The 25,218-nt window shown below is 43.9% G+C and overlaps 1 protein-coding gene across 1 annotated transcript in view; it reads left to right on the top strand.

The window, feature by feature from the left end:
• CNTNAP5 (contactin associated protein family member 5) overlaps positions 1 to 23,239 on the top strand; it is a 237,229-nt gene extending 213,990 nt beyond the window's left edge. Inside the window, exons 20-24 of the mRNA XM_073545332.1 lie at positions 12,037 to 12,167; positions 14,547 to 14,634; positions 19,861 to 20,079; positions 20,401 to 20,472; positions 22,678 to 23,239. Coding sequence (XP_073401433.1) covers positions 12,037 to 12,167; positions 14,547 to 14,634; positions 19,861 to 20,079; positions 20,401 to 20,472; positions 22,678 to 22,874 — 707 coding nt within the window. The 3' untranslated portion in view covers positions 22,875 to 23,239. The remainder of the gene's footprint in view (positions 1 to 12,036; positions 12,168 to 14,546; positions 14,635 to 19,860; positions 20,080 to 20,400; positions 20,473 to 22,677) is intronic.
• The last annotated feature ends 1,979 nt before the right edge of the window (positions 23,240 to 25,218 follow it).

Consider the following 25,218-nt stretch of genomic DNA (forward strand, 5'->3'; position numbering starts at 1 on the left):
TTGTGCTGGAGACGACTTCATTTGATTGTCACCCCAGGAATGAAATCTCACATAAAAAAAATAATTTCATTTATTTTGGAAAAAGACAAAGTTTTATTCAACGGCTCTAAGAAATCCAAGACTTTTAAATCTGAGTTGCAACTATGCGCTAAAAAAATGTTATTATCTTTTGCTGAGCTGGACTAATACAACACTGCAGAGTGAGCCAGTTATTTGGTTATTTGTGTTTTACCTCTGATACATTGTGTCAACACATTATTCCATTTCTTAAAGGGCACATCCCGAAATTTTTTTTAAATAATTACCCGTATATACTCGCGTATAAGCCGAGATTTTCAGCCCAGACTTATGACTAAAGGCGGGGACACCAGGGAACTCAGACAGGAGCCAGTTCATCCATGATGAACCCCATCGCAGTCAGAGGTGAGATGAGTTCACCTTGTGTGTCCTGGCTGGTGACGAGGATGAGACGGTGACCAGTGAGGCCAAGATTCCTGAAACCGGGGGTTTCTGAGGGAAACTTAGGGACTGCTCAAATGCGAGATCTTAATCTAAAAGGGTCATTTGACAATGTGACCGTGATAAATGGGGTTGCCCAAGAGCCGAGGGCTGACACCAGGTTTCCACATTTTGCTGTAAGTGAGGAGCTGTTATATCAGGCACTAAGCTTAGAAAAGAAGTGGTAGAGCTGTTGTTAATACCGGGTCCCTGTAGGTGTAGGGTATTAGATCTGGCCCATTCTCATGTCTTGGGTGAGCATCTGGGAGTAGACAAAACTCAAGAACGGTTCCTTCAGAGGTTCTACTCACCTGGGTGTCACAAAGAGATTGTGAACTACTGCCAGGCCTGCCCTACTAGTCACCTAACTGCTCCCGTATCCCGCTTCTGAAGTCCCCAAGTGTCGTTGCCCATTATAGAGGTCGTATTTGTCCGGATTACCATGGACCTTATAGGGCCCCTAGTTAAGTACGCCAAAGTGCACCAATACATCCTAGTAGTGATGGAATATCCAACACGTTATCCCGAGGATGTATCCCTGATAAACTCCTCTGACCTAGGAAGCAGAGGTTACACCCTACCGGAGAATCATCGAGCATATGGCACAGATGCACAAGCGGATCACAAAGGTGATGCCGATTGTGAAAGAGCCTACTTCAAGCATAAGAATCCTAGACAAGGGTCTACAATCGGACAGCAAGACTAAGACAGTTTTGCCCTAGAGACCGGGTACTGGTGATGATCCCCACAGTGGAAAATAAGTTCCTGGCCAAATGGCAAGGGCCATATGAGATGGTCAAACAGTTGAGTGATGTCAACTACACAGTCCATCAACCAGGGAGATGAAAGCCGTACCAGGTCTACCATGTTATCCTGCTCAAACCATGGCGAGACAGGGAACCTGGGGGCCAACCCTGAAGCCAGGGTCGAGGGTGTCACAGTGGCAGAGTCACTGTTACCGGACCAGAAGCAACAGTGCCATGCTGCTTCAGCGGAAGCCGGACCTGTTTTCAGAATTGCCAGGTTGTATGCAATTTATGGAGAATGAAATACTGACTGAACCGCATGTGAGGGTGAATCAAAAGCCATATCGGATTCCTGAAGCCTGCCGCAAGGTGATCTCCAAGGAGGAGAATGTTGAGCCTGGGAGTCAAATAACGGCTGGTTCAGCTCCATTGTCCTTGTGCCAAAACTAGACGGAGAATGAAGTTTCCATAATGACTACAGGAAGCTAAACAAGGTGTTCAAGTTCTACTCATATCCGATGCTCCAGGTGAGTGAGCTCATTGAAAGTCTAGGGTCAGCCAGCTATATCACCACCCTGGACCTAACAAAAGGGTACTGTCAAATTCTCCTGTCCCTAAATGGCAAGGAGAAGACAGCCTTCTGTACACCTGATGGGTGCTTTCAATACACCAGGATTCCGTTCGATCTGCAGGGAACCCCAGCCACCTTCTAGAGGGCCATGCACCGGTTCCTATCCTCTCACAGAAAGTACACCACAGCTTATCTAGATGACATCGTGATCTTCAGCCCGGATTGGTTAAGTCACTTGGAGAAGGTCCAGGCGGTACTAAATGCACTGAGGAAGGCAGGGTTTACCATAAACCCAAAGAAGTGTACCATGGGTACGGAAGAAGCAAAATGCATACTTGGTCTATGTCATCAGGAGGGCAAAATAAAGCCACAAATAAATAAGGTGGATGCAATCCAAAAATGGCCGCCCCGGTCTCCAAGGAGCAAGTTCGGGCCTTTCTGACAATTGTAGGATACTATCTGTGATTTATCCCAAATTTCGCCATGATATCCGCCCCTCTGACCTTCTTAAGGTACAAAGATGTTGATGGCCAAGTGGTCCTCCGAAGCTGAGATGGCATTACAGGAGTTGAAGCTTTCCCTATGGAAACAACTGGTCTTGGTTGCACCTGACTTCACAAAAGAGTACTTAGTCCAAATGGACGCCTCTGAGGTCAGGTTGAGAGCTGTGTTGTTACAGGTAGTAGATGGGGACAAACATCCAGTCTTATACCTGAGTAGGAAAACTCTCCTCCTGTGAAAAGAACTATGCCACCATAGAGAAAGAGTGCTGGGCGATTGACACACTGAGGTACTACCTGTTAGTCCGGAATTTCATGTTAGTGTCAGACCATGCGCCCCTGAGATGGATGAGGGAAAGAAACAGGAAGAATTCCTGGACTAGGTGGTTTCTGGTGCTCCAGGACTTCAGCTTCCATGTCGAGCACAGGCCAGAGAAGTTACATTGGTAAAGCAGATGCCCTATCCAGACTTCACTGCTTAGTGAGTAAAGGTGCCACAACCCCCGACTTTGGGCAGAAAGGGGAAGAGATGTGACAGTCACTGGCAAAGAGCTGGAATGGAGATACGTTTCACTGAGGCTATTAGCTTCAGTGAATTAAAACTCAGAAGTTTCCTCCAGAACACTGTGTAGAGAGGTTAAATGGCCATTTTAAGAGCTGGATTTTTGTGGACAACAATAGAGCAGGTGGGAGGTTGACCATCTTGGCTCTACCCAAGGATGTGGTTTGGGGGTTAAATAATCAGCCTCCAGATGCATGCAGTGTTCAGTAGGGCAGGAGAAAGGAACTCCAGTGTTTTGTGTCCTGAGAAGGAAGAACTGAACCAGTGAGTGGTTATCCTGAGCGGGTGGATCCCCGCAGATGCAGAGACTGTATTCCATTTAGTTTTGCTTTTCTTGTTTGTGCACAAATGGCTGTAGTTTCATTTCATGTTGGTTTATGCCACATGTCTAATAAAGCAACGGAAGATTTAAAGAGACAGTGTACCTATGCTTACCTCTGTGTGAAGCTGAGTGAGTCGATCTGTGTGGGGTGTGTGTGTGTACGTACATGTGTGTGTGTGTGTGTGTTTGTGTCCCACAGCTGCCTGCCCACCCATCTCCGTTCAGTCACAGCATGGCAGGAAAGAGGGTGGTTTGTGGCCTGTACTGGAGATGTGTGTGTGTGTGTGTACGCGTGTGTATGTGAGTACGCTCGTGTGTGTGTGTGTGTGTGTACGTACGAGTGTGTGTGTACGTACGTATGTACCTGTGTGTGTATGTACATGGTGGGCAGGCAGCGGCGGTCTTTCCTGCCAGCTGTGATGGAGGTGGGTGGGCAGGCAGCGGCGTGTCTGGCGGGGGGGTCCTGGCGGTGTCCCACTGGTGATACTGTGGAAGGGTCTGGTACCACCAGCGGGTGCCATATTGAAATACCCATTTCAATATGGCGGTCGGCACGGTGGGATTCGGAAACATCCAGACGGAAGTGGATGACGGTCAATTTAAGGCAAATATATATATATACTGTGTGTGTGTGTGTGTATATATATATATATATATATATATATATATATATATATATATATATATATATATATATATATATATATAGAGTCATGGTTAGGACATGGTTAATGTCCTGTTCTCACAGGGTTAACTTTTGCCAGCCTCTCTTTGGATCTGGGAGGGGTATTTATACTCACTCCAGACTAGCATTCTCTGTCAGCTACAGTGGGGAAAAAAAGTATTTAGTCAGTCAGCAATAGTGCAAGTTCCACCACTTAAAAAGATGAGAGGCGTCTGTAATTTACATCATAGGTAGACCTCAACTATGGGAGACAAACTGAGAAAAAAAAATCCAGAAAATCACATTGTCTGTTTTTTTTTCATTTTATTTGCATATTATGGTGGAAAATAAGTATTTGGTCAGAAACAAAATTTCATCTCAATACTTTGTGATATATCCTTTGTTGGCAATGACAGAGGTCAAACGTTTTCTGTAAGTCTTCACAAGGTTGCCACAAACTGTTGTTGGTATGTTGGCCCATTCCTCCATGCAGATCTCCTCTAGAGCAGTGATGTTTTTGGCTTTTCGCTTGGCAACATGGACTTTCAACTCCCTCCAAAGGTTTTCTATAGGGTTGAGATCTGGAGACTGGCTAGGCCACTCCAGGACCTTGAAATGCTTCTTACGAAGCCACTCCTTCGTTGCCCTGGCGGTGTGCTTTGGATCATTGTCATGTTGAAAGACCCAGCCACGTTTCATCTTCAATGCCCTTGCTGATGGAAGGAGGTTTGCACTCAAAATCTCACGATACATGGCCCCATTCATTCTTTCATGTACCCCGATCAGTCGTCCTGGCCCCTTTGCAGAGAAACAGCCCCAAAGCATGATGTTTCCACCACCATGCTTTACAGTAGGTATGGTGTTTGATGGATGCAACTCAGTATTCTTTTTCCTCCAAACACGACAAGTTGTGTTTCTACCAAACAGTTCCAGTTTGGTTTCATCAGACCATTGGACATTCTCCCAAAACTCCTCTGGATCATCCAAATGCTCTCTAGCAAACTTCAGACGGGCCCGGACATGTACAGGCTTAAGCAGTGGGACACGTCTGGCACTGCAGGATCTGAGTCCATGGTGGCGTAGTGTGTTACTTATGGTAGGCCTTGTTACATTGGTCCCAGCTCTCTGCAGTTCATTCACTAGGTCCCCCCGCGTGGTTCTGGGATTTTTGCTCACCGTTCTTGTGATCATTCTGACCCCACGGGGTGGGATTTTGCGTGGAGCACCAGATCGAGGGAGATTATCAGTGGTCTTGTATGTCTTCCATTTTATAATTATTGCTCCCACAGTTGATTTCTTCACTCCAAGCTGGTTGGCTATTGCAGATTCAGTCTTCCCAGCCTGGTGCAGGGCTACAATTTTGTTTCTGGTGTCCTTTGACAGCTCTTTGGTCTTCACCATAGTGGAGTTTGGAGTCAGACTGTTTGAGGGTGTGCACAGGTGTCTTTTTATACTGATAACAAGTTTAAACAGGTGCCATTACTACAGGTAATGAGTGGAGGAAAGAGGAGACTCTTAAAGAAGAAGTTACAGGTCTGTGAGAGCCAGAAATCTTGATTGCTTGTTTCTGACCAAATACTTATTTTCCACCATAATATGCAAATAAAATGAAAAAAAATCAGACAATGTGATTTTCTGGATTTTTTTTTCTCAGTTTGTCTCCCATAGTTGAGGTCTACCTATGATGTAAATTACAGACGCCTCTCATCTTTTTAAGTGGTGGAACTTGCATTATTGCTGACTGACTAAATACTTTTTTTCCCCACTGTATACTGTTGTTCTGATTGTGTGTCTGACCCCCTGGTGTGCGTGTACTCTGCATTGCTTGTTTGATTCCCATGTATGACCCGGTCTGTTCCCTCACTCTGTACTCCGTCTCTCGCTTTGGTAGTATTGTCTTCTCCTGTTCTGACCTCCTGGCTTGGCTGTTGTTACTCCACTACCGTTTGCCCCTATTGTACCGTCTATTGCCCGTTCTGGTTTTCTGATCTATTGCTACGTCCTGACTATCCATTCTGTCTAACCCTTTGGTACTGTCCTGCTATCTCATGCTTTGACCTCAGCTTGATCTGGTTTCTGTCTGTCTATGCCCCTTGGTAACTTGTCCTGTAGTTACCTTTCTAGGAGTTTCCCTGAAGCTCCTAGCTCTGTGGAGCTTAGGCCACGACCCCAGCAGTCATGTGCTTCAGGTCCTGATAGTTTGAAGCACGCATCGTCACCGCTGCTGTCCCGCTCCACAGGTATCTTTGAGCACTGTTTTTGTACTCAGGACACGCACACTGGCTCAGTGAGCAAGTGCAGTGCGGTGTTCCTGACATATATCCCTGCTCTGTGTAGCACAAATGATCAAAAGATCACAGTTTCTAGTCACCCATGGAGACTATTGAAGCAAGTAAAAGGTAAAAAACAATCTTTTTAAAAATATAAAAAAAATTAAATCTAAGTTCAAATCGCCCCATTCAAAATAAGACAATAAAGAAAAAAAATATATATACATATTTGATATCACCGTGTTCTGAATCGCCCGATCTATCAAAATATAAAAATAATTAATCCGATCAGAAAGCGGCGTAATGAGAAAAAAAGTCAATGTCAGAATTATGTTTTTTAGTTGCCGCAACATTAAAATGCAATAATGGGTAATCAAAATATCGTATCTACACCAAAATTGTACCAATTAAACATCAGCACGGTGCACAAAAAATAAGCCGTCACCCAACCCCAGATCATGGAAAATGGAGACGTAAAGGGGAAAATGCCGCCTTTTTTTTTCTTTTTAAGAAATTCCGGATTTTTTTCATCACTTAAATAATAAAAACTACACATGCTTGGCATCTACAAACTCGTAATGAGATGGAGAATCATAATGGCAGGTCAGTTTTAGCATGGTGTCGTTCAATATAACAAGTTGTCCCGCAAAAAAACAAGCTCTCACATGGCCACATAAACAGAAAAATAAAAAAGTTATGGCTCTGAGAAGAAGGGGAGCAAAAATCGGAAACTCAAAAACGGAAAAACTCAAGGTGGTGAAGGAGTTAAGCAGATTTTTGACAATTTCAAACTCCTAGTCATCTGCAGTAGTAAAATAAAGTAATCATATTTAGAAAAGTAACGAGTGGATCTGAAGTTTTGGGACTTGAGGAATTCATCTTGTAAACCCCATGGCTGATCTTCCCATCTTCCTGCCTATAATGATGTGAGGTGTTGTGTTCAGATGGTGATTACTTCGATGGAGAAGCCTCTAGTCCATTTCCAGCCACATGGAAAATCACAGAATATCCAAGTTACTATTGAAAGCCGCCAAGCCCCGGAGTAAAACTATGAATAATGTAGAGTATAATACTGCTGGGAGATGTTGGCGCGTTGGGGTCTTTATTTAAAGCCTGGAGGAGAAGTGAACACTTCTTAGACATTGGATATGATCACGTGGCGATATTGATCACTAATGAGTGTATATGAGCCAATCAATCTGTTGCAAATCATCTTAAAGCTGAATTTACTCAAAGTCGCAGACACCAGCTGTTGAGGTTTTAACTTTTAGGGATTTTTAACTTGATTCAATACACTTAGTTTTTATCCGGCTGGTTGTGCCAGAAACTACCCTTGTTTTTTCTCTGTTAGTTGAGAAACTTCTTTCATTTCAAAACATCACACCTGTTTTGTCGCCCTAAACAAAAGAATACGGTAATTTTTGGATGTCTTGTGAAAAGCAATGTCTTATTCATCTGGCAAAGAACAAAGCTCTTGGAACAAGTCTCTTGATGCTCCCATAATTTTGGAATCTTTGTGTGAAAAAGTCATGGCTTCTTCCGTTTGCACCCTGTATAACACTGGGAAGGCAGGCATTTGAAAGCAAAAAGGGATAATTTTTGGACCATTTTTTTACAAGTAGCCTAAGAAGACTGATATTGCAGAGTGTTCTTAAAAGGTTTGTCGTTTACCATCCCTTTTTACTTATCCAGATAGATGGCGGTCAATTGGATGTTAATAAATCGATGCTTCCATTAGATAGATCAAAAGCAGTTTTATAAAGTCACGGAAGACTTTGAAGTTATGAGATTTACTGCAAGTTTATCTGCAAATTTTGGGGAAAAATGATTCAAAACTATTAAATTTAAATTTCAAAAGATTTGCTCATTTACCCTATTGAGTCTTGAATGTCTGCAGAAGACGGTGTAGAGACAAGAGCCTCAATGCAGCGCGACTGGGGCAGAAATCCTCTGTAATATGATGGGGTCCTGTATAAATCAATTAGAAAAATGAAATTGTAACTTGTAGGTATTACAGAGGAATTCTTTCCATCAAGCCTTGGTCATGTTGGCACCGAAAGTGGCAAAGCTTGTTTGTGACCCATGTGGATCTTCTGCTGAACATTGTCTGTGCATGCGGCTGAGAATGTACCCAAAGACTGAGGGATAGAAACGTAAGAGCATTGAGGGTTTGGGGCTCTTTACCAATTACTGTGCTGTTATACTCTTGGCTTGGAGAAAATACAGTTCTCATCACTTGCATTTGCCTTGATTATGCCCATGCAACCTGTCTGCCTTCATACACGTTGACACAGTGCGCACTCTAGCATACAGCATAAACCACCTTCTATCTTCCAAAATAAGCAGACTGTTCTCTGTAGTCTAACTTGTTTATGGGTGAATAGTATAGAACATGCAGTAAAATTATAAAGAATACAAACGACATGGGTAAGTATTGGGCAGATGATCACACAGCTAACACAATTACAGGAAGTATACAGTGTGATGCAAACTTTACATAGAAACACACACAGGTGTCTAATTACATCTACTGAGCACTGGCTGCTGTACAGCTAATAACATCTCTGTAACACTGCATTGCAAGAAAAGAAATTAACCTTACCAGATATGCTTTACCAGGATAACAAACTCAAGTAGGGGAGTTACAGGAGGACAAGTAAACAACGTGCGTCCTATGCTATACACAGAAGGAAATGGCATCTCCTTCATCCCAGAATACATTGCTTCAATCCAGCAATGCATCACTCTGTTAAAGACAGTGTCATGATCAAGGTTGGATGATGACAGATTTTGCACAAGTAACCTTTTTTTTTCCTTTAAGCTGTTTGCTTAAAGTTAGTTTTGCCCCCGGTGGCCATTAGGGTCATTGCACTGTGGTTGTTTTAGTTCTAGTTTTGACCCCGGTGGCTGTTAGGGTCATTGCACTCTGGTTACTTTAGTTTAGTTGCCCCCAGTGGCCGCTAGTGTTATTGCATGTGATTATGAAGCAGGTGTGATTCCCTGGCTCCTACCTATAAAGGAGTTGCAGGTGGTCTCACTCACTGTTGGTGATATTGCTCATTTCCAACCAAGTCTGGTGAAGGAAGGAACTACAGAGGAGTTCCTGGCAGCTCAGGGGAGCTCTGGTGTAATAGCGTCAGGCGGAAGCTGAATTCGGGTGTCGAGCTTCAGGGGTGAAGCTGAGCTTTGGTGTCGTACTCTGTTGCTGGGAGCAATAGTAACAGAGCTAAGCTAAGTGGTGTTTTTCCCTGTTTGTTACTTTCCTTGTGTGTGTATTAGTGCAGTGGTGGGATTAGTTTCTGCACCGTCCAATTCACTAGAAAGGGATAGGTGCAGGGCGAGCTAGGGATTTGAGGTATCCAGCTTGTCGCCAGGTGCGGAACCTGCCTAGGGATCGTCAGGAGTGTAGGGACACTGACTCAGTGGAGTGCAGGAGGTCTCCACGTCCCCGTTCCCTATTGCAGGGCCCTCCATTGTAAAGGTTTCCCTGGTGTTTACCTTAACTATGTTTAAATTTGCCCTGCTGGAGGCGGTGTATCCAGGTTCACGGGTGTTATAGAAATTCACCCTGCTGGAGGCAGTGTATCCAGTCACATGTGACATTACACACAGGCTGTAAAGCTATTAAGACACAGCTATAAATTCAATCACCACTAGATGGTGCTAACAAAACCAGCACATAATGCAAACAGTTGCCCTATATTCAGAGGGCAGAACTCTCCCTGCTTGGCATCAACTGATGCCACTTCATTTTCCAGGTTTGGGGCATTAAAGGTGTGCTTGCAGTGGTGCAAACCTTTGCAAGACTTCTGACTGATGGGTGATGCTGACTTGTGAGACTGAGCCACATGAATTAAACAAGCAATGGCACGAACAAGCGAGTTCCAGGTTGAAAACCTGCTGAAATGATGGGATTTGAGGTGATTGTCTGAAGTCACCGTACATAGAACGGATACCTGAGGGCGGATTTCTTCATCTGCATCTGGATCTACCAGTTCAAAAGGTGTCTGATTCGTCACTGTAAGGAGCTGAATGGTATAAGAATGCAGGGCCCGTAAGCCCGGTTGTGTCCTTAAGGTGTCTTGATTAATGGTCCATGGGTCATGAACACGGGACTTATGGCTCATTGTGTCCTTTTTGAAAAAAATAATAGTATACTGCAAAGAAGGGATGCAACAGTATGGATGCCAAATATATGATCAAAGATGTACAAATGCGGTGAGTATGGGGCATTGGTCATTAGGGTCTGTCTATAGACCGCATGGCCTGCACTACAGGTGGAGAAAAGAGCCCGGGAGACGTGATGACTCCTGTGGGCACGGTGCTCTCCAGAAGATGGGATCTCATGTTGGTGACGGCCACACAGAGGTGTGATGTGGAAACCCGAAATTCTGCCAATGGTAAGTAAATGTAAACTAAAGCCAACAGGAACAAATAATAGAATGAGCCAAGTAATTTATGAGCGAATTTCCCGCAAACTGTAAACCATCGTTACATCGCGGAGACCTCATGTGGTAAATACGACCGGCTCAGATCTAAATTAATTAGGAAACATTAAAATCTCAAAAATAACCCAAAAACCTCTCTTTATTGGGCGTTTTTGGACGCCCGTCTGCACGCAGCCGAGGCAAATGAGACAAGCGGTGATTTAACTGCAGCAATAAGGACGGGAGCGAATACGGCGATACAGTAACCGGATAATTACATCATGGCGGTACTATGATCCAATGATTGATCGTCACACATGGAAATCACCGGAGAACGTAAATCACCAGCAGACATGTAATTACGGAGAAATACGACCCGCACATGTAAATCACATTGCAAAAATTCAATCTGCAGTAAATCTCAGAATATGAAACATTTTCCTGTATTCTGTTTCTTCCTCAAAGGCGCTGATGAAAAAACAAAATAAATGAAAATTACTTCATTTCTATATTTAAGCCTCACAAAAGAGATGACTGGATCACCAATGACAGCTCCCCAAATACAGCAAATGTGGACAGAAAACATCCAAAAAGTGCAATCCAACTAATAACTGTCCATTATAGATCCCAGGATCGTCTCTGCACTCATGTATGGAATTCTACTAATATGCAAGAAGGAGAAGAAACTGGTGACCTCCAGAGCTTCATTCACAGATCGGAGAGTTACATCGTCACATAGGTGACTTTACAAATAAGGTCTAGTAATAATGTGCTATCTGAGCGCCAGCAACGCGAAGCACTGAGGAGACCGGAGCCAGAGACATCACATAATTATAAAATGAGTCAGCGCCATACTTACATTACATTACTTATCCTGAACCTGACTCGCCTCCATTATTATACCCCAGAGCTGCACTCACTATTTTGCTGGTGCAGTCACTGTGTACATACATTACATTACTGATCCTGAGTTGCATCCTGTATTATCCTCCGGAGCTGCACTCACTATTCTGCTGGTGGAGTCACTGAGTTACATCCTGTGTTATACCCCAGAGCTGCACTCACTATTCTGCTGGTGCAGTCACTGTGTACATACATTACATTACTGATCCTGAGTTGCATCCTATATTATACCCCAGAGCTGCACTCACTATTCTGCTGGTGCAGTCACTGTGTACATACATTACATTACTGATCCTGAGTTACATCCTGTATTATACCCCAGAGCTGCACTCACTATTCTGCAGGTGCAGTCACTGTGTACATACATTACATTACTGATCCTGAGTTACATATTGTATTATACCCCAGAGCTGCACTCACTATTCTGCTGGTGCAGTCACTGTGTACATACATTACATTACTGATCCTGAGTTACATCCTGTATTATACTCCAGAGCTGCACTCACTATTCTGCTGGTGGATTCAGTATGTATTATTTTCCTAGGAGTCTCATAAATTTCTTTTGTTTTCCAGGAAGTTTACAAGTTAAATACAAATTCAGCAGAGAGGGATCTTTTGCTTTCACTGTAGACTCTGCGAGACTGAACAATCGAAGACTTCACCAGGTGAAGATCATCAGAGAAGGACGTGAATTAACCATACAGGTATAGTAACCGTTCACTAGTGCCTTTGTCTGAAGAACATGAGACGACTCTTCTGATTAGACAGAAATACTTTCTTTTGTGCCATTTTCTATATTTTTGTATAACCGTCTAATAATCCAGATCATCCAGTAGCGCCTCGCACATTATTCACTGTGTGCCTAGAACCAAAGGAATTCTTACTGGAAATGTGTAATAAGCAAATTATCTTCACTGTTGGCAAAGAAATAGCATAATATTATTTAACGAAACTTAAACACTTTCTTAGAGACGTTTATACTTGAGATGATCGAATGAATTTGAGTTGCACAAAACGCCCCAAAAAAAACACACAAGGCTGACGTGAATATAGGTCCATCTGCATGGGTTGTAACTTGTCTCATAATACCTTCAGCTATCACATCACATGGTATAGTGCAGCCAATCAGGAAATTTATTGGAGCCCATATAAAAGCCGAGGCAGGGATTGCAGCAGCCATTTTAGCTTGATTCAGTATGGTGAGATGACGTCACTATTCAGCAATAGAGATAGGATGAGAAAGGCATAAAACAATGGATAAATTCTGCAGCTATGTAACTGCAGCAATGAAGAAGTTGAAAGTAGCATTCTAGGACTAATACATGGATTCATTTCCTAGGGTGAGAGATTGGAGAGGTGCTAGGAGCAGCGCCAGACTCATTGTTATTGATCAGTGACATAGTGGAGCTGCATCTGTCTTGCTGCATTAGAATTACACATTTTATTCTGCCTTAATGTAGTGGAAAGCAGAAGCAAGACAGCACAATAGTTTTTGTGTAAAAAAAATATCTGAACTGTTTCTTGCTTGTTAGAAGGAATTTTTGCATTTCTTTTGCAATCCTTTTTAGAACTGAGAGGAATAATTGATTATTAAAAATGCAAAACAAAATGTTCCCAAATCTTGACATTTATTTGCCACTGCCTACCATACAAATGTGTATGTCACTAAAAAGTATTTATTTGCACTTTTGTTTTACTAGTCAAATTTACGTCCATACACATCACACCAATAAAGAAACCTGTCTGACTTTTTGGACATTTGCCTACTTGCCATTTCTAGATTTGTAATTTTGGGATGGCGGTGGCTGTTTTTTTTTTTTTTTTTAGTATATAAAGAAAAACAACGATCAAGACATGTATCTGTTCATGTCAGTATTTGCACTCCTGGTTTACTAGTCTTAGTTGACAATTGTTCTTGCCACATCTAACTCCAGCCTTCTTGCACATTTTGCTTTCTGTACATGGACCTTCCTATCTAGTATTTAATATGTCTTTTTTAGCAAGAGTTACATCATTTGGGATGAAAGTTTGTTAAAAGTTCATTATAATGTACACATTCTGTGGTAACAGAAAAAGTGGCAAAGACAAATGGAAAGTGTGGTGTAAGAGAAAAAAAGCTACAAAAAATGTGGGAGTCGCTAGTAGCAGCAGAAGCACCACAACCAGTGGCATCAGCCCTCCGGCAAGTACATTTGCCACATTTGACCTTGATTGCTTATGCAAGTGTATTAGTGGGGAAGAAGATGAGGGCATTGTGGAATATTTGTCTTATTACATGTTATATCAGGATGTTACCTCTGACAGCGACACTGTCAGTTTGTGTCAGTGTTCTGCACAAAATGATATGCCTGGTCATAAATGGCTAAAAATGATCATTTATTGTCCATTTTTTAATTTTAAAAACCTAAAAAGTATGCCAGTTCACGGTGTTATTGAAAGTATTATACTGTAAATGTTTTAGATAATCTGTTTCTACTATGAGTTCGCATTGACATTACTAAAACTGGTTTTTCATTTAAAGTATGGAAAGGAGTTAGATACGGTCCTAGGAGCCCTCAGAGCGTTACACACATCTTGTAAGAGCAATTAGAGTATCCGCCACGAATAGAGCGCTCAGGAAAAATTAACCGAACCTGGCAAGTTCGAATTTCAGAAGATTCGATCATCTGTAGTTTATACTGTAGGTGTGAATGGCAGGACTGCAGATTATACGCTGCAAACCCTATGAAGGAAAAACTAAAGACTGAATTCCTGATTCATCATGGGGTTTTTTTTAAGTCACATTTCTTATCTTGTTGTACTCTTTGCCATTTATTGCACCAAATTCTTCAAAATGATGCACACATGATCATGAATTTAATGCAAAACTTTAAAAAGCCATTTAAAAAAAAAAAAAATAGGCGCAACTTAAAAGAAGAATTTAGTGCAAAACACACAAAGGAACAGCCTGAAAACTGGAACAATGAAACAAAAAGAGTACAAATGCAATAATGAACTAGGCCTTGAGATAGAATAAAGCTCTAAAAACAAAGAGAAAGAGAAGTCATTGCTGCTCAAACCTAAGATGTCATTTTTTATTGTAGATTGACAAGACAATTAAGAAAAAGCAAAACTTCTCATCAGACGTTTACTTCAGAGCCATTAAGTCTCTGACATTGGGGAAGGTTCGAGGTGAGACCTTGTGTTAATATTTTTTAATTTTCTTTATAGAAGGTATCAATGTTTTATCCTGCAAGATCGGGTACATGATCATTGGGACCAGGATCATTGGGTTCAGGATCATTGGGTCCAGGATCATTGAGACCAGGATCATTGGGTCCAGGATTATTGAGACCAGGATCATTGGGTCCAGGATCATTGAGACCAGGATCATTGGGTCCAGGATCATTGAGACCAGGATCATTGGGTCCAGGATCATTGAGACCAGGATCATTGGGTCCAGGATCATTGAGACCAGGTTCATTGGGTTCAGGATCATTGGGTTCAGGATCATTGGGTTCAGGATCATTGAGACCAGGATCATTGGGTTCAGGATCATTGGGTTCAGGATCATTGGGTTCAGGATCATTGGGTCCAGGATCATTGAGACCAGGATCATTGGGTTCAGGATCATTGAGACCAGGATCATTGGGTTCAGGATCATTGAGACCAGGATCATTGGGTTCAGGATCATTGGGTTCAGGATCATTGGGTTCAGGATCATTGGGTTCAGGATCATTGAGACCAGGATCATTGGGTTCAGGATCATTGGGTTCAGGATCATTGGGTCCAGGATCATTGAGACCAGGATCATTGGGTTCAGGATCATTGGGTTCAGGATCATTGGGTTCAGGATCATTGAGACCAGGATCATTGGGTTCAGGATCATTGGGTTCAGGATCATTGGGTCCAGGATCATTGGGTTCAGGATCATTGGGTTCAGGATCATTGAGACCAGGATCATTGGGTTCAGGATCATTGAGACCAGGATCATTGGGTTCAGGATCATTGGGTTCAGGATCATTGGGTTCAGGATCATTGAGACCAGGATCATTGGGTTCAGGATCATTGGGTTCAGGATCATTGGGTCCAGGATCATTGAGACCAGGATCATTGGGTCCTGGATCATTGAGACCAGGATCATTGGGTCCAGGATCATTGGGTCCAGGATCATTGGGTTCAGGATCATTGGGACCAGGATCTAAAACTACATCAGATTTTCACACAAGTCCTAAAAGTTGATAAAGAACCAAATCAAACGGACAAGTAAAAAAAATATTAGACTTTGTCATTTTCTAAATGGGGAAAACAATACATCACATGTTTGTGAATGGCAAAAGTGCGTGAACCTTTAGGATTGGCAGATAATTTAAAGATGAAATTAGAGTCAGGTGTTTTTAATCAATGGGACGATAATCAGGTGTGAGTGGGTGACCAGTTTTACTTAAAGAATGGGGATTTATCAAAGTCTGATCTTTTATAACACTTTTGTGGAAGTGTTACATGTAACAAACAAAGGAAATTTCTGAGCCGTTCAGAAGAGTTGTGGATGTTGTGGTGTAGTGACCACTGTGTCCGCTAGGGGGCGCTGTGCGGGTGTCCCAGGACAGGCGTATAAGAATTTCCAGTGTCCTGATAGGAGTAGGATGCTGAATGATCGTAATGTATCTCAAGGTGGGTGGCCTTGACATGAAGGCTTGCTTATGTGCTGATCAGCAGAGCTGATCTTTCGTTCCAATGTGTCAGGGGTGTGTTTCAGAATGCCATAGTAAAGTGTATATGAGTGTGTGAAGGACCTGTGATGAGGTCATAGCCATGTGACCCGGTGGGCCTGGCTACGGACCATATAAGGTGGCCAGGTTAGGTCACATGGAGTTAATGCTTGGACCCGGTTGGTCTGTTGTGGAAGGTCCCGCTGGGAGAAGGGGCTTCCTGCCTGACAGCACATGAAGTGGCTGTGTGTAATGGCTGCCAGTATCTGAGAGTTCCCAGGGGAGGGAATGAACGTCTGGAGTCTGAAGCAACCATGAGGTAACCCTGACAGGGTGAGATACCTGTGAAGCTGAAGAGCCTGTGTGCTGGACATTGCATAACTTGTGTGACCACAGGGATAACAGAGGGAAGCTCTGTCATGAACGTTATGCTATGGATATGAACTTTATGTTGCTGCCGTGGGTTTATGATGCCTGAATAAACCGCATGGACTGTTATGGTTTTATGGAAAATCCATGCCGGATCTGATTATTTGGCTGCCAAGTGAGTGTCCCCAACCTTGAATGACACCGCTACCTTACAATGTCTATAAGGTTTTAAAAAAAAGTTACAAACCCATCGCTATAGAGTTTAAACTCCAAAAAATTCAGTCAGACAGATACTGTACAAATGGAGGAAATTCAAGACCATTGATACATTCTCCAGTGGCCAACCAACAAAGATCATTCCAAGAGCAAGGTGTATAATAGTTTGCAAGGTCACAAAGGAACCCAAGGTAACCTCTAAGCAACTAAAGGCCTATCTTACACTAGCCAATGATAATGTTCATAAGTCCACCTTCAGGAGGGCATTGAACAACACTGGCATGAAAGGCAGAATTACAAGGCGATAGACACTGCTCTCCAAAAATAACATTGCTACTCATCTGTAGTTTGCTAAAGATCAGCTGGACAGACCAGAAGGCTACTGGAACAATGTTTTGTGAATGGATGATGCCAACATAGAGATTTTTGTTTTAAATGAGAAGCTTGATGTTTGGAAAAAGAAAAACATTGTATTCAAGCTTAAAAACCTCATACACCTGTGAAGCATGGTGGAGGTAGCATCATGGTTTGGGTATAGTTTCCCTATCTGGGCAAGACAGCCGACATCATTGATGGACCAATGAGTTATGAATTATACCAGCAAATTGTGAAGGAAAATGTCCAAACATCTACCGTATTTATGAGCTGAATCGCAATAGAGCAAGAGTCATGCAGCAAGACAACGACCCAAAGTCACAAGTTGTTCTGCAAAAAAATGGTTAAAGGACAATTAAGGTAAAGTTTTGAGATGGCTGAATCATAAGCCTGACCGTAGAACTATAGACATGTTGTAGAAGAAGGTGAAGCGATCAGTTAATGGAAGAAGATCACCAACCTTACAAAGGTGAATCGGTTTTGTAGGAAAGAAAAAGCTAAAATTCCTCCATTCGAGGTGCAGGAATAATCGACGATGACCGGTGATGTTTAGATGCAGTTCTTGCTGCACAAGGCCATCACACCAGATTCTGAGAGCAAAGGTTCACTTACTTTTATCATTCACATGTGATATTGGATCATTTTTCTCATTTAAACCTTACAAAGTCTAATATTTTTAAATTCATTTGTTTGAGTTGTTTTTTTATCTAATGTTCTGAGGAAGTTTTAGGTCAAATTTATGCAGAAATATGGAAATTGATAAAGGGTTCACAAAATGTCAAGCGCCGCTGTATACAGTAAACCACCAACGCTGTTTTTGCCGGTTGTGATGATTTATATACAGAGTAGATTGTGTTGTTCTCGGGCTCAGGATCTCTTATTTGTTCTCGGGCCCTGAGACATCTCTCACATTTTGGGGCTTTCACTTGTATTTGGACTTGAGAAACTGATATCCTTGGCCTCGTTGATTGCTTGCTCCTTCTCTGGCCTCGGAGACCTCTTATTGATACAAGAATTAGAGATGGATGAATTTTGAAAAATTTGTTTGAGGCAAAATGATTTGAATGAGGCAACAGTGTGATGCAACATGAAGAAAATTTGTCCTAATGGAAATTACAGTGAAAAGACCCCTAAGGCAGAATGCAAAAGTGCAAAACCTGCAGCCCAGGGGTTGCGTGTGGTCCGCCGTGCCATTCTGTCCTGCTCCTATTGAATGGTCACCCTGACTCCTATATTTTGAAGTTTTATACTATATAGGAGAGCAGAAGACTTTCTTTGTCTACAAAAGTGCAGGATCCAGACATGGGACCCACACTTCTTGCTCAGTGACATATACAGCACTGTTGATAAATTCCTCGGATCAGAACACCCCTTCAAATTTTGTGTCTTTGAGAGAAGAGTAATCACAAACTCTGCTCCAATGTCTATCCAGACCCCAAAGTGCACTAAATAGATGGCAGAAGAGTGGGCAGAAAATATTGAAATCTCATACTCATCTGCCCTGGGTCCCCCTCAAGTGAACAGAAGCTTTTATTATTTTTTAACTCCTTCCCAGTCATATAAAGAGTCCACGAATTTGTCTGTATTGAATGACTTCTGAATCTGAATTTTTCATGAAATTCAAGACAAATTTGATGTGTTCTCTGGGCTCGTGGATCTTACTCTTGTTCCCTGGGATTGGGAATCTCTTGCTTGTTCTTTAGGCTCAGGGATCTTTCATTTGTTCTCTGGACTTGGGGATCTCTTGTTTGTTCTTTGGCCTTTGAAATCTCATTTGTTCTCTGGGCTTGGAGATCTCTCACTTGTTCTGTGGGCTTGGAGATCTCTTGCTTGTTCTCTGGGTTCAGGGATCTCTCACTTGTCTCTGGGATTGGAAATCTCTCACTTGTTCTCTGGGTTCAGGGATCTCTCACTTGTTCTCTGGGCTTGGAGATCTCTTCCTTGTTCTCTGGGCTCAGGATCGCTCACTTGTTCTCTGGTTTCAGGGATTTCTCACTTGCTCTGTGGGCTCTGGGATCTCTAGCTTCTTCTCTAGGCTCTGCAATCTCTCGCTTGTTCTCTGGGCTTGTGAATCTTACTCTTGTTCCTTGGGCTTGGGAATCTCTCGCTTGGTCTTTGGGCTCAGGGATCTTTGACTTGTTTTCTGGTCTTGGGGATTTAACTTGTTTTCTGGGTTTGGAGATCTCTGGATTGTTCTTTGGCCTTGGAGATCTCGCGCTTATTCTCTGGGCTTGTGGATCTCTTACTTGTTCTCTGGGAATGGGGATCTTTTTCTTGTTCTCTGGCCTTGGAATTCTCTTGCTTGTTCTCTGGGCTCGTGGATCTCTCACTTTTTCTCTGGGTTCAGGGATCTCTCGCTTATTCTCTGGGCTCGTGGATCTCTCACTTTTTCTCTGGACTTGGGATCTCTTACTTATTTCTCTGTACTTGAGGATCTCTCTCTATCTCTGGACTCGGGATCTCTCACTTGTTCTCTAGGCTTGAGGATCTCTTGCTTTTCTTTGGGCTAAGGATCTTGTTCTCTATTATTAATTTTCTCTTTGTTATAAATTTATGTTAGAACTTTCACAATAACTTTGATTACACTAGGATTCCATCACTGAGCAGTAGAGAGGTGGCCGATAATCGAATAGAAGGAAAGTGGGAGACAGGGAAGGATTCTCCATGGTTAGTGAGCATTCAGATATGAGGGGATACCATACACCATCATTATTTCCGCCATGTAATCTGTGTTTTCTACCTGCAGACAGTCCAGGTCTTGATCCCGAAATCTCCAGCACGAACTCGATGGGCTTTCTCGGATGTTTGTCTTCTGTCCAGTACAATCAAGTGGCGCCTCTCAAAGCAGCGCTGCGACACTCCAGTCTGGCCCCAGTTGCAGTCACTGGTTCTCTGACAGAATGTAGCTGTGGATCCATCTCTGAAAGTGACCTCAGTACAATCACCACCACCTACTCCTCCTCAGGTAGGTGGTCAGACCTGTGGGTCGCAAAGAGAACAAAATGAACCCAACTCTTAAAGTATTTCCCCCTCGTTATGTTTGAATGTTTTCGGCGAGTCTTCTGTTCTCCGTCCATTTTTCAGCTTTCTCCTCTCCCATTGTGATCTCCAATGAGCAGATGGATGTGTCTGCATCCTGTAGTGACTATTCGTTCTGTGTCCAGATAGTGAATGCAGCAGCTCCTTCTCCTCCTCTCGCAGCAGAGTTGTATCCAGTTAATCATTTACACTTACTCAAACTTTTTCAATCTTTCTTTTCCTGAATCTACACATTTTGTTTCTCCAGACCCCTTTGGGAAGAAAGATGACCGGGAGCCCCTAACTAATGAAATGAGGAGTGGTCCTGCCGTCATCGGAGGTAATCGGCGCTTAATGGGTGACTACGGGGGGGGGGGGGGGGCACGTACACAGATATTACAAATGACGCCGTCTGGACCCAACGCTCTCCATTTCTGGCTCATTTTAAGTGATTTGGGAACAGAGCTGATTCAATAGTAAAACCTGCTCCATGGACGTCCCAACTAGAGATGAGCGGATCCGCTGCTATTCTAATTAATTTGTTCACATGGATTTTGCAGGAAATTCGCTATGCGGACAGAAGTTATTCTCTGCACTTTTGATGTCCCCTATTATTGTCTGTAGCTTCTCCAGATCCCAGAGGATAATAAGCGGAATATGTAAAAAGAGTCCGTACACTCACGGCTCACCTCTCCACGGAAAACCCGATAATTACTTCTCACAGCTGAGTATTCCCTACATGAGTCAGACAACATTCTATCTGATACAAATTTGTGACCAAACTTCTCTCCTGTCTGGATAGATTGCTACAGAGTACTGCCTAGACTGGAGTTAATTGCAACAGACCCTCAGCTGTGAGAAGTACCGGTATTAAGCCTTCAATAAGTCGTTACTTCATTATTTTAGTTGTATTTTTTCCCAACTGCATTAAAGGGGTTGTCACAATATCAGTACAGGCCCCTCTCCATCAACCAGATCAGAGGATTCTGAATCCTATAGTTTAATGCCGATCGTCTATGTTAATGGCCACCGCAGCAGTCTAGAGTCGTGGCCAAACATGTGCAGTGCCTACGAGTAGGGGTGAGTGGACCCGGGGAGGTTCATGTTCAACCGGACTTATGTCCAAACTTCCATTCAGGTTCCAAAACTCTACCTGAAAAATCCCATATAAGTCAATGGGGACCTGAACTTTGATGCAGTAAAATACTCGTTAAAATGGTCGCAGTAAGGGCTAGGAGGTCTGTCTTTCTCCCTCTCTCTCCTTCCCTGTCTCCCCTTGCTCCTCTCCCTCCTCTCCAGCCATCTACCTCCTTCTCCCCCCATCCTCTTCACCCTTCTCCCTCCTTGTCCCCATCCCCTCTCCCCCCTCTTCACCCTTCTCCCTCTCTCCCTCCTTCCCTCTCACCCCTTACCCATCTCACTCTTTGTGCCTCCTTCTGCTCTCTCACCTTCCCTCTCCCCCCTTGCCCCTCTCCCTCCTCTCCAGCAATCTACCCCATTCTCACCCACTTCTCCCTCTTCTCCAGCCATCTCCCTCTTTCTGCCTCTCTTCTGCTCTCTCTTTCTCCTATCCCTCTCCCCTCCTCTCCCTCTCGCCCCTTGCCCCTTTCCCTCCTCTCCGGCCATCTACCCCATTCTCTCCCACTTCTCTGCCCCCCTCTCCCCCTGATCTCTGGACACTAAACCGGGTTCGCTCATCTCTACTTACAATTTCTTTTTAATAGAGCTTGTACTGTAGGGACTGATCAAGAACACGCGTCTATGACAGCAAGCAGAGGAAAAAAAGCAAGAAAGCAAACTTCACAATAGCTGCAGCATAAATGAAATTAGCACAAAACAAAAATCACCTGCAAAAAACCTGGAAAAGACAAACAAAAAATATACACCAATAAAATAATGGATCAAACCCAAAAAGTCATGCGAAAAAGGATGTAAATGATGTATCGGGTCCCATGTAGCTAAAGAGCTGTGCGGGGAAGGTTGTCCAGAAACAATTACCAACTGAATCCCCATTGCATAAGTTTTAGCACCCAGGTGATGTAAGGCTAGTTTCACACTAGCGTTTATGAGCGCAGCGACGGCCTGCGCACGGCCGCTGCTAAGCCCCGCCCCCTGCCGCGCCCCGCCAGTAGCTCCGCCCACCGGCGCATGACGCTGCATGCGCCCTGCGTCCCCTATCTTTATCACTGGGGGCGCAGGCCGTGCGCAGTATGCGTTTGGCGGCGCATGCGTCCTTTTGACGGTGCGCCGACCTGCGCCAAACGCAACCTGCTGCAGTTTGGTTGCGTCAGCGCACCGTCAAAAAGGCGCATGCGCCGCCAAACGCATACTGTGCACGGCCTGCGCCCCCTGTGATAAAGATAGGGGACGCAGGGCGCATGCAGCGTCATGCGCCGGTGGGCGGAGCTACCGGTGGGGGCGGGGCTTAGCGGCGGCCGTGCGCAGGCCGTCGCTGCGCTCATAAACGCTAGTGTGAAACTAGCCTAAAGCTCGCAGTTGTGGAGCAACTCGTTCATCGTCTGTCTCTTCTCTGCTTTCTCTCTAGGTGTCATCGCCGTTACAATTTTCATCATTTTTTGCATTGTGGCGATAATGATAAAAATTCTTCGCCAGCACAAAAAAACTCATGGAAAAAGTCAAAGCAAAGAGAAGGAATATCCTGACGGCATGGACTATCCCTTCCGGAAGGAGTTGGACGCACAGAACACAGTCAGCGAGTGCAGGAGGGAATATTTTATCTGACAGACTCGCTTTCTTTATCATCCGGTTCCTATTTTCATGTTTTTTGCAGTTTTTTTATTTCCTTCTTTTTTCCTGTTTTGTAAATGTGCTTCACTCCTCGCAGGGGGGGAAGAACCCTCCAGCAAAACCCACGAGGCACTGGCCCTGACGCCTCCTTGTAGCTCCCGAGAGAATGACGGACATTGATGGCGGAGGATTCTCTGTAACATTTCCTAGTGATACATTCCGGATAAACCGTTTCCTCCCCCCGTCGCTGGTTACATTGTGCATTATCAGACCATTATTCCTCACTGGTACACGGCGGGCTGTCAGTGTATGGAGGAAAGACAAGAAGTAAAGGAGAATGTTCTTATATTAAGAATCAATTCTATAGAAGATCATCGTCTGCAGCATATGGGATCACGTCGATCATGGAGGAGGGGATCCAATGCTTTATTATCACCCTCCAGCCTTGTAGCACCCCGAGATGAGGAGCACGTCTATAATGTTACTCACATGTTTTGTGCAGACACTGAGCAAGCAGAGACTCCAATATTTCGTAATGCACCCCCAGGTTTAGGGATTTCCGGACTCGATCTTTAAGGAATTGTATTTTATGCAATAGATTACTATGCTATTTTCCAGGAGTGGAAATACCACTCTAGGAGGAATCCAACTGTAACAAGGTAGCAAGGGGTGATAGTCGTGGGCAAGTTTACTAAGTTACAGTCAGTGAACACCCTGGCACCTTGCACATGAATAGGCAGGTGACCTCCCAGTCCTGCGGTACAGTCAGTTACCTTCAGCACACGTTCACTTGTGTTGCAGGGAACAAGGCCTCAGAACACACCACAAGCCAAAGTTCTGTTCCAACGGCAAAACTTTACTGAACACAGTGCAAACAAGACAATGCTTCCTGTACTTTCCCTGCGACTTCAGTAGGCTGCACGAAACCAGTTCCTGTCCTGGTCCCGAACCCCATATTTCTCCTAGGGTCGATCCCTCAGAGCCAATGTCCATCTACGCCGCCCATCAAGCTAGGGCAGCCTTCACCCCCCCCCGACTGGGCAATCCTCTGTCCTCACTACAGTGAATGTCCTGCCCTGGGCAAGCCTGCCAGGGCTCTGCTGGAAAGGCTGAAGCTTCTTCTCCCACACCCATTTCAGGTGGGCATCAATCACAGTGGGGCGTGGCCTCGGCTCAGGTCACGACCTCCTTCCTTTTGGCGTCAGTTTCTTTCTAGGATGTGCCCTAAAGGCGGCACTGCTCTCCATCTTCTCCCCACTGACCACTGTCTCTTTGTCAGTGTTTGGCGCCATCTAAAAGTCACTATCAGCTGCCATCTTTAAATCTTTTCCACCAGTGCTGTAGCTGCAGGCTTCTGGATTCTATCCTGCTGACTATGACAAATGTAAAAAGGTAATAAGAGTCAGTGATAAGCGGTCATAAAGGAGCGCTTAGGAAGCAACCCAGGAGCAGTCTCCACCGCAGCTCCAGCCAAAAACCTCCCATGGTAAACTTCCACCTGATGAAGACGGATCCTCCGTCGAAATGTAAAAAGGCGGCACGGGGTGGTAGTCGTATGCAAATTTAGTAAGTTACAGTCAGTGAACACCCCGTGCCACCTTGTTACAGAACCAGTCCTTGAGACCTCGAGTCACCCCTTCTGGCTTCTACGTGTATGTATTTGGCTGAAATCCAATATGGTCGCCATTATAAATCCCAATCTGGTTGTCACCCAACTTTCCTGGACTCCTGAATGACAGATCTACTTAGAAATGCACTAACACCTCCCGTATAAATACACATAGAGATACATGTGCCCCACGGGGTCATAGAAGGGCCAGGTGTCAGACCCTTTAGAAGCAGTAATGCCCTCTGATTTGGATTTAATCCCATTTTTACTTGAAAGATATGACAAGTATGGAGGATTTATCAGAGTAGGAGACTCTCTTCCAGGTATTTATTGGGATGAGGGGGAAATGCTTTGTATCGGGTCAGTAGATTCACCATCCAGGTAGGTTGTATATGAAGTATTACTGGTTTCCAGTATGTGCAGGAAACTGGATTTGTAGAATAAGAAATATATTATTTTTGATGGACAATGTCCTCTGTGGTCGCGTCTATACCCCGCACACAGGCGGCAGCTTGGATTTTTTTGCATAGAATAATGAAATACTCTTTGATATCACTGGAGACTGCAGTCATGGATGACACCGGCTCCATTACTGCTCAAGGGGTGAGGCTGATCGCACTGGTGGGTGACATCGGCTTCAGGTGCAATCACCAATGGCACCATCACCGCTTTACTTTAAGAGACATGGCTGACCTTGGGGACAGGTTTTTTTGCTTAAAATACTACATG

Source organism: Dendrobates tinctorius, unplaced genomic scaffold (genome assembly GCF_039654945.1).
Source record: "Dendrobates tinctorius isolate UK_male_01 unplaced genomic scaffold, ASM3965494v1 ptg000143l, whole genome shotgun sequence".
NCBI lineage: Eukaryota > Metazoa > Chordata > Amphibia > Anura > Dendrobatidae > Dendrobates > Dendrobates tinctorius.